Source organism: Lepidochelys kempii, chromosome 8 (genome assembly GCF_965140265.1).
Source record: "Lepidochelys kempii isolate rLepKem1 chromosome 8, rLepKem1.hap2, whole genome shotgun sequence".
In the NCBI taxonomy this organism is placed as follows: domain Eukaryota; kingdom Metazoa; phylum Chordata; order Testudines; family Cheloniidae; genus Lepidochelys; species Lepidochelys kempii.
Window position 1 is genome coordinate 49,800,057 of NC_133263.1, and position 9,847 is coordinate 49,809,903.

At 47.5% G+C, this 9,847-nt stretch overlaps 1 protein-coding gene across 1 annotated transcript; it reads right to left on the bottom strand.

Annotated features, from left to right (window-relative positions):
- Positions 1-3,813: 3,813 nt before the first annotated feature.
- On the bottom strand, positions 3,814-9,847 carry MRPS14 (mitochondrial ribosomal protein S14). Its single transcript, XM_073356458.1, has 3 exons — positions 9,763-9,847; positions 8,044-8,202; positions 3,814-4,348 (listed from the first exon to the last, which is right to left on the bottom strand). The coding sequence occupies exons 1-3, from the start codon at positions 9,823-9,825 to the stop codon at positions 4,166-4,168; spliced, it is 405 nt and encodes a 134-aa protein (XP_073212559.1). The 5' UTR covers positions 9,826-9,847; the 3' UTR covers positions 3,814-4,165.

Below are 9,847 nucleotides of genomic sequence, written 5' to 3' on the forward strand. Positions count from 1 at the left end.
CAATGGCAAGAATCCTGTAGAAAGCATGCTGAGCAGATACCTGTTGCTAGTCAAGAGACTTGCTTAAGCGCACCCAGGAGAAGGTGAATGTGACCAGCTTATCCAGCATCTGCCTGCAGCAGGCAATCCACCCATTTTTCCAACCGCCTCCCCAAAATGCAGGAGACACAGCTGAGTAACAGCAGTGCAGTTAGTAGCCATAAAAAGGAAAGATGCAAGAACAATGTCTGGACTAGCACAAGGCAGAAGCGTAACTATTCTCTACCCTTTGTAAAGTTCTTGATCATTGACAGGAAGGTTCTGTACCAAACTAATGAATTAATAAGTTGCTATAAGCATGACCCCCTTTCTTTAAAAAAGGTGGTGCTGTCTACCAGAGCACAGTACAACTGTTGACTTTCTCCCACCCTACTTTGAGTTGTTTAGGAGCCTACAGGTCAACAGAATTAAGTATTAGACCCCATGTTGGTTAATGTGTGGAATTCATTGTAGCTTCCCATATTAGCAGCAGGAAGCTGCTCAACCATTGCTGTGATAGAACATGAGCCTCTGCAGGCCTCGCAACTGGTAGAATGTGGGTAAAAGGTAGGATCAAACACACGCTCCTCCCAGCAATGTGAGGATGGGGAAGGCATCACAGAACAGGAAGGGGGCAGGGATCTTGTACACCCCAAAACATCTCCTTGAATGTGGAGGTGTTACCTGTCAGCTCTATATTCTTGGGGAACCAGGGTGCAGTACCTAGCCTGTCTGACTCACAAAAGACCTCCCCCCTCCCCCACAGTCTTTGCTTGAAGCAAAAACAATCAGAAGAAAGACTTACAAAAAGCAATGAAAAGGCCATAGGAGACACACCTAAACACTGGGACAAAGGGTGACAGGATTAAGGAAACTCCCCTAGCCTCATTTGCATCGAAGATGGGACAGGGCGGCATCTCCATTAGCATCCAGAATGGAGAACAGAGATTCCAAGGCAAGAACTGCATAGAACTCTGGGACCAAAAAAGCAGGGAAGCACTGCATGATGGGGAATCTGTGCTCCACGCCTGCATACACCCAGCTCAGTAGTTATCAGACCAATTCTAGTAATAATCCTTTATTGGTATCCAAAATAGTGAAGCTCTCTAATTGCATTGGGAGCTCCCTCCAAGGAACACTGCCCAGAGCCAGGAATGATCAGTTTTGCCTAGTCTGAACAAAACTACTTTGGTATACTCCCTTGAGCCATCAGTTCACCCATAAACAAATCTAGTGTGTTGTTTCTCTACAAAAACTCCTACCCATGCTCAAGTAAGTGTTCTGATGCCTGGATCCAAAATCTGTATCAGTTCTATTGGGACTTAATCTTCTCCTGAACGTGCTGGGGGCTCTACCTGTCTCCAGCACTCCAGACCCTCAGCTACCACCACCACCACCTGGAACCTCCAATTGATTCAAGCTTCATGGAGTGGTGAGAACCCAGCTCTCTCTCGCTAGGTATAGCCTTCTGACCCTGACTTGTGTGATCAGTCAGTTTTCTAAACCTGACTTTTATAATCAAATTTAAGTTAGATTTAATAGTATAACTGTTTTGTTTCTTTGGCTCCCCTATGGTTATTACCTGGCAGTAAATAACTTTCATGGTTAAGCTGGTGTGACAAAGTGGGAATGGTCTTAATGTTTTCTCTGAATACTGTGTTGGTGCCTCAGTTTCCCCTAGGCATTTCTTAAGTAGCTAGGTGGTGGGATAAGGGTATGTGATTGTTAGAGCCCTAGAGGGCCAGTGTGATGGTGTCTGCATAGAGAATCGCCAACACCCTGTCTCCTGGCAACTGATGGCCTGGGCCCCTCTTCTGCAAAGGTGCCAACTGAAGGGGTTGGAGAACAAAGAGATCAGGTGGCCTCCTGACCCGGGAAAGGGACAAAGGTGAGAGGAGGAGAGTTTCCATTTGGAGCTGGTTGGGGAAATGGAGGGAGGCCCAGATGGACTGACCTGACTGAGGGGTCCTGTTCTCTGTACCTACAAGCTCTTCTTTTAGACCGTGTTCCTGTCGGCTAATAAACCTTCTGTTTTACTGGCTGGCTGAGAGTCACGTCTGACTCTGGAATTGGGGTGCGGGCCCACTGGCTTCCTCAGGAGCCCCGCCTGTGCGGACTCGCTGTGGGAAGCGCACCATGCGAGAAGGGGATGCTGAATGCTCCAAGGTCAGCTCCAGGAAGGTCGAAGCTGTGTAAGCTTCTTGCCCTGGAGACAGTCTGCTCAGACAGAGGAGGATCCCCCAGAGTCCTGACTGGCTTTGTATGGAGTAGTTCCAGAGCATTGCCCGGTGACTCCGTGACAGCTGGTTGCTTCTCTCTCTCTCTAGCACCCCCCCCCCCCCCCCGTGGATGGTTTTTGGCTTCCTCATTTTCCCTGCAGCAACACTCCTCGTACCTAAGCTAAAGATCCCTGCAGCACCCAAAAATCCTGTGGGGTTTGCTTATCAAGTGGGTTACTATCAGAACAATTGTAACATGGAAGTGAAGATAGGGACATGCTGAACCTGGGACATATGAAGGTGGCAGCTTGGAAGTGCTGCTCAACCCAGTCTGCTGAGTCCAGGAGCAAATAAGGGTGGCAGATTGAAAGTGCTGCTCAGGCATACTCTACTCCAGTGTGGTGCCCATGGCATATGAGGGTGACAGCTTGGAGATGCTGTTCGACCCAGCCTGCTGAATCCAAGGGCCTATGAGGGTGACAGCTTGGGACATATAAGAGGTCAGCTTGGGAGTGCTGATTAACTCGGTCCTCTCAGATGCACTCTGTTAACGTGTGTGTGTGTTCGTCTGATTCTGGGGCTGGAAGAACCGAGCCCTGGGGAACCTAGGTCCTGCAGGATAACTCCACTGGCAGGGAACTTGCAGCAGGGAACTTGCAGCAGGGAGCAGAGCTCCATATGAGGACACAAGCAGTACATTGAAAGAAGTACAGAATGTGCTCCCCTTCCCCCCCCCCCACCCCAAAGAGTAACCCTAATAAATGAGCATTCCCCAAAGTAATTGGAAAATCTGGTAACAAGGGCTACTGCCAAATTCATTACCCGTGCTGCTTCACCACAGCAGTGAGGATGGCCTCTGCATACACTGCCTACAGCAGGGTATTCCTTTGCAGTGTGAAGGGAGGGAAGCCACAGGCCGTGACTAGCTCCCTAGTGCAGTACTCCCAGTGCCACATTCCTTTCCCACGGTCTACTGCAACAGGAGAGGGAGGCTGAGTACACACTGCAGCAGTATAGCTCTGATTGCAGGAGGCAGCAGCTCTCTGCTCTTCCTCCCCTGTGCCCCAAAGCAGATGTAGCATTTGATGTTAGCTCACCTAACTCCGAAGGGATATGATGCTCTTGTTCCTATTTTGCAGATGAAGGAAAAACTAAGGCCCGGAGATGTTAGTTCAGTGAAATGATTCAGGGGGTTGATAAGAGAACAAGGCCTAGGATCCAGGTCATTTACCCTGGCCTGCTCTTGGACTACGGCACCAGGCTCCCTAACTGCACGAAGGAGAAGAACTTCAGTACACTTCAGCTCAATGGGGTGTTTGTCCACTGTCAGCCTAGCCTGCCCCTAACGTACAGATAAATTGAACAGGTGTAGTGTTTAAATACCTTAACTGAGGGTGAGCACACTTTCAGCTACTTGGCCGGAGTAGTTGGAGCTTGTCTTCATATTCACTGCAGCATACGTCCCTGCTACATTGTGTGATTCCTTGTTTTTAGTGATACTTTTGAGCAGATAACTGTGCAAAAGAGGTCATTGCAATCTGAATGTAAAGAGCGAACAGGAATCACTGAACAAGTCTTGTACTGTAATGTGTTTTTAATTTAGATGTTCCTTTTAGTTACAAATCCCAGCTTGGTTTTATAACAGGGTAGCAGCTCTTCCTGGCAAAATAAAACTGCCTCTAGCACAGCCTGGCTTGGTGCATTCCTATTCGCCCCTTATCCCATATCTCTTTGCCATCAGATTTGCAATAGTCCCCTCACAGTGGTATCCCAGTGACAGAACCTCTCTGTCCCCTCCCCCTACTTGTTTCTGGTATGTTCATGCTGGACTTTAAACAAAAGGACAGTCTTGCTTTTTCAGTTACAGGAATGCATAAATTGGGCCCAGTCTCCGCTTTTTGACTGAGCAAACAAGTCCTAGTGGTGATTTACCACATAGCTCTCTGTATCCCAGACATCTGATTGTGGTCAGCCAGGTGGCGGAAAACAATTCGACTAAGCCTCCAGCGCCGCTTCACGCCTCGTGGACGGGATGTCAGGACACATCTATTCCGGATCCTCACAGGGCAGCTGTCACGTGGCAGGGCAGCAATCTCTTTATCAGCTATTTCCTGGAGCCAAAGGAAGGGCAATTACACACACACACCCTGAAGTTGCTATGCTGTATTTTGCCCAGGGTTATCTTTTTTAAGACAGTTTAGTGAATGGGGTATAGATGGACAGGCCTGAAGGCTTCCTTACCCACAGCAGAGGTACCAGCATGTGCCTCCTTCCTACCCTGGAGCCACTACCTCTCAACTAATGAGAGGGAAGTTTGCTCTCCATGCTCTTCTAGGTTCTCTCTCCTCAGACTTCCCATGGGATTTAATGGTTCCACTTGCTGGATGAGGGCCCGGCTCCATTAGGAACTGAAAAGTGTCCTCATGTATTTCACCCAAGTCACTGAACAGTCCAGTTGGACAATTACCAATTGTCAATAGTGTCTATGTTAGAGGGTGGGCTGGCCCTTTAAGGGAGTTGGACTCAGCCCCATCTGTTTCATGTTAGTTACCTCCCCAGCTGAGAGGCTTCCAGGCAGATAAAGGAGTCTGTTCAGTTGGGGAGAAAGACCTACAATAAGCAGGACAATTCTTGCAGGGGACCCAGTATCAGAAGAGACTAGGGAAGGTGTCTCAACTCCAGCCAGAAGGAAGGACCTGGTGGGAGCAGCCTGCAGGGAGGGGCAGGAGTAGAAGCTGTAAGAAGAAGAAGAGGCTTGAAAAAACCAGCAGGAGTTGGGTTTTGACAAAGAACTGTTGAGCCCAGCAAGGGGCTGTGAATCTGGTAATCAGGGAGAGGCTTGTTTTGAAGTAAGTTGACATTTGGACTGTAATGTTTTTATATCCCAAACTCCAAGAAGAGGTGTCTGATTCAGAAGAATCTGGATACAGTCACATTGGGAAACCCAAAACAGGGAAACTGAGGCAGTGGCAGGGTCTAATGCTGGATCAGGTAAAATGGTGTTGCATTCAATTACTGTTTCCCTGAGGCTTGCAGTACCCTTGCAAAATTTCCTTCTCCTAAAAAGGTCATGTGATGTCAAAGGGATAAAAGGTCAAGAAACGGCACAGATGACCTACTTCTGTTTCTTACCTTTGCAAAGTCAGTGTAACTGTATGTTTTACCTTCAAACCAGATGCTTCAGAGCTTTATGTACAAAGCCTAATACTTTCAAACAACCCTACAAGAACAAGCCAGTGCAACCACATTGGGGAGTGAAGGTAGGTAGTTAGGGAAACAAGTCTTTAAGGAAATACATTTCAAGCCACAATTTGTCACAGATAGCAAAAAATGATTTTAGAAAATAGTGTCCTTTAAATTAGCAAATTAAATGTAAACTGCCATTTTTCAATAGGGAGTTTGTAGCATCAGCTTTTTATGGCAGTTTACATTTAATTTGTTAATTTAATTTTATATTTTCCACATTACAGCTACAACAGATAGACAAGTCTGATTTGTACAGTGGAGTTGCTCAGAATTAACTGGTGCCTTTCTGAAGCTACTCAAAGAGGAACAGATTCTGAAAGGCATATATCTGGAGCCTGTTGCTTAAGTGTTTCTTTAGAGCCCAAGTATCACGCTGTGGAAAGCAACAGCGTGGATCTTATTTTCCATGCTCCTCTTCCCTAGTTCTGAAGACTAGTAGGGGCACTAGAATGACAAGGAGATTTTATACTGAACAGTTCATTCCCCACCTTAAGTCACATTCACTACTACAGTAGCTAGCTGTGACTCTGAAAGATGACCACCACTACCTGGGGAATAGCATGAGCAGATAAACCAATAGAAATCCTTGTTTTTATACAAAATGTCCACTGCAGGCTGGTGCTACCTCAATACTGGTAGGTGAATATGCCATGTAAAGACCAGCTCATAGCAATGAGAACAATGCATGGTATATCTCACTCAAAAGGGTAGGTAAAGCCATCTCTGTGAAGGAAACTCCACAGAAAATGGAGAGAGAGAGAAGGAAGACAGACTGAAACCAGGACACAATGAGTATGTTCCCCATGAGGTATCAATTGTTCCTTTGGTCTGAATTAGTTTCTATTAGGAAATGAGTTTATATCCTAGTTATATGAGCAACCACCCAGAAAATACTAGAGCACTCACTCATCCAGAGAAGTCAGAAGGTTCCCTACTACAAATCAACTCTTTCTGCACCCCTTTAACAAACCAGTCAGAGCAGAATCCTAACTTATTCCCACGATCACCCCTCACAGCAACAGCTCGGGTGCATTATTCCCTGGTAAGTCTATAAAGATTGCTAGCTTTATTTTAGAGTATAAATAAAGCTTCCAGACAAATAACTGCTGAAGACAGAATTCTGAGGAGAAGTCTTGCTTCCTGTTCTCTCAGTGCCTCATTCGTTTGAGTCAGCATCTCCTGTTGTAAATGCTGGCACTGGGAAATAAGGAAACTGATGGCTTAGCTAGGGGGGAAAAAGCTACCTCCAGTAGGATGTTTTAACTACAGAGTTAGATCAGCAGCACTTATCTTTCTCCCTTTTTCCCCACTCTAGCAATTTCTATAGCCCTGGTGACGCCTGCAGGCTCTATTAGGGTTTTCAGATGGGTGGGTTGAGGTAGTGGTGACTAGACAATAAAAATCCAGAAATTTATATCTAAAGGTCCTGATCCTGGAAAGACTTGTAAAAGTCTAATTTTAATAGGGCACACAGCCCTTTGAAATCAATGAGACTATTTACCCATATGCTTAATCTCAAATATGTAAGTCTTTGCAGAATCACGTCCCAAGATTTTAAAGTAGTGCGGGAGCAGAAATCAGCCTGGATGTACAGCATTTCTTTAGGACCTAGTAAACTAGACCTGTAGTGAGCAAAACTATGGGGCACACCCCCCAGGGGGGCACAGAGGAACGTGCAGAGCTGAGTGGCAATGCCAGACAGCTTGTGCCAGCCCCCTTGGGGGCAAGGAGGGAGCACCTCCACCCGAGTCACCTCAGTGGGCCACCTAGCCCATGGGTCAGTGTGCCGTGCCAATTTCTGCTCCCAGCATCCTCTGTGCAGAGTGCTGGCTCCACCCCCAGGCTGAAAACCCAAGAGGGGAGGGGGCAGGTATTGGCCCTGCCCTAGCAGTGCAGCCTGTCTGCAAGGTAGAAGCAGCCTGCAGCTGAGGAAGCCTTGGCTGTGCAGTAATGGAGGGTGAGGCACAGACAGATTCCATAAATGGTAAGTGGGGATGCAACTGGAAAAGTTTGTATACCACTGAACTAGACAGTGAACCTCCCATACCTAAAGGGGAAATGGCCCTCACACACCCATTAGTGACAGTTACAGAAGGAAAAACAAGACTCCAGGAACATCCATAGGAACAATGAGGCTGTTCACTGTACCCCTGCAGGACATAACCACTTCCTGTTCTAATAACCTCTGATGACTTCTGATTTTAGCAGTGGCAAAGGAGTTCCACCCAAGAGATTTTATTCCTGTTAAGAATGACCCAAAAGGGACAAGGCTCTGGAGCTGAGTATCAATACTAAGTAGATGGCTACATGATGTGAAGTGAGCTTGTGAACTAGATGGATGCAGGTATTCTAGACTGACACCCCCCCCCCCCCCCCCGAATCTGAAGCCTGGCACTGGCTGCACAATTAGATTCATACAAAGTAGCTTGTGATGCTCAGAGAATGCTGCTGCTGCAGCAGCAGCAGTGTGGGTGTGCATACCTTCTCCCTAAAGTATGTGGGTGTGCATACCATCTCCCTAAATGGTCCCACAAGAAAGTACAGATGGACTTTACTTTACCTGCAGTTCTTTAGGCAGGATGTTATTTTTTCGGAGAGCGTTGATCCGCAACCTCTCATCTGCATATTCATAAGCCATCTTCCGTCTCTTTACATCACGCAGCATTCTCCAGTCTACATAGTAACCCCGCACTTGCCCTCTACAGGGCAAAGGAAATATCTAACAAAAGGGAAAATATAACGGTTAAATCTGCAGCTTCCAGTATTTTATCACTCACCCAATTCCAAATATTGCTTATTCCAATTTACTCTTTCTAGCATCTACCTCATTTGGATTCAATCACTGCCTTCACTGACTCCTCTGGTCTTCAGGCCTGACAATACTGGCAAGTCACCCTCTTCACGCATCCAGGGAATTTAATCCTGTAGCTCAGCAAATCACACCAGCTAGCTCTGTTGTTGGCCTGGCCTAGGTCATGAAATTCTATCATGTCTAAGCACACAATTGTTGACAACTGTGATCTGTCATGTTTAACAATCAGTGTGGACCAGGACAAACTGTATGTAGTTTCAAGTGTTAACATGGTTGTTGACAGCTATGTTCAAACACAAAATTCTGTAGCATAGACAAGGCCTGCAGGATCATACATCCTAGCACAGGTGTGTTTTACACAGCATACAATGGAGTCTTTTAAGACTGTCAAGATTTAAATACACAGTCCATAGTCATAATAAAATGCCCTACTAGCATGTAGCACAAGGAGACTTTGATCTTGGCTAAGGCACGACTGGAATAGAAATCATCATAATAAATAAAAGGGCTGTTGGCACCTCCTAGAACCTGTAGAAAAAAATCCAGGTTTTTTCAGGGGTGTGTTTTTTTGTTTGTTTTTTGGTGCTGGGATCCAGTGTATTTTTGGCTAAGATCAAGTATCAGTAGTCTCTTGGCCTATCAAAGACCATGATCAAGTGTCTTGATGTTTTTGGTCTTTTGGCCTCGAGATGAAAACCTTGTCTGTGTCTCTTAGATAATATTTTTACTGCACAGTCTAAGTTATATCTGTTTAATAGCCTATACAGTCTCAATAGAGGATATATCATGTGAGACACACACACATCAAATATCCTAAAGGGCCTTTTCTATTTCTAGCTGCTAAACTCTCTTCCCTTGTTTTTTTTATCACTAGGCATCTTTCTGTGAAAACAGGATTTTTTCTGTAGCTGACTCTCTTTTCCTGCTGCTGGTTCTTCACCTGCAGTAGTCTGGAAAGGTTGAGAGCCACTGTCCTAGACAACACTGCCACTAAAGCCAAGTGGCACACGCCACAAAATGCTTCTCCAGACACGCCACCAATCCTTCCCGCCTAAATTAACCGACCTGAAGCCAGGAAGACCGCACTTCACCCAGGGGCGAACCCAGCGGGACAGCCCGTGCGCTGCACGGAGAGCTGAAGATGAGACACAGACCAACCCAGGGGAGGGACGTGGGCCGCTACGCAGCGCCGCAGAGAGAGGGCACCGGGCAAGGGTATAAAGGCTGCCGGGGGCAGGGAGTGGGGGCACTAGGTAGGGACTGAAGGGGACCAATGGGGATGGACCGGGGGCAGGGGGGCACCGAGGAGCACGGATGGGGGCAGGGGCAAGGGCAAGCAGAGAGGCTGGGCTAGGGGGCCAGTCGGTGGCGGGACAGTGACCGGGGGCCCGGGACAGGGAAGTTACCAGCCCCAGCGCGAGCCCCGGGGAGTCCCCGAGCCAGGCGCTGCCGCCCGACGGGCCTGACCTGCCGAGCGGCCCGCAGCGCCCAGCCCAGCATGGAGGCCGCCATCTTCCCCGCCTGGCGCATGCGCCTCCAGCCACCCGTCGGG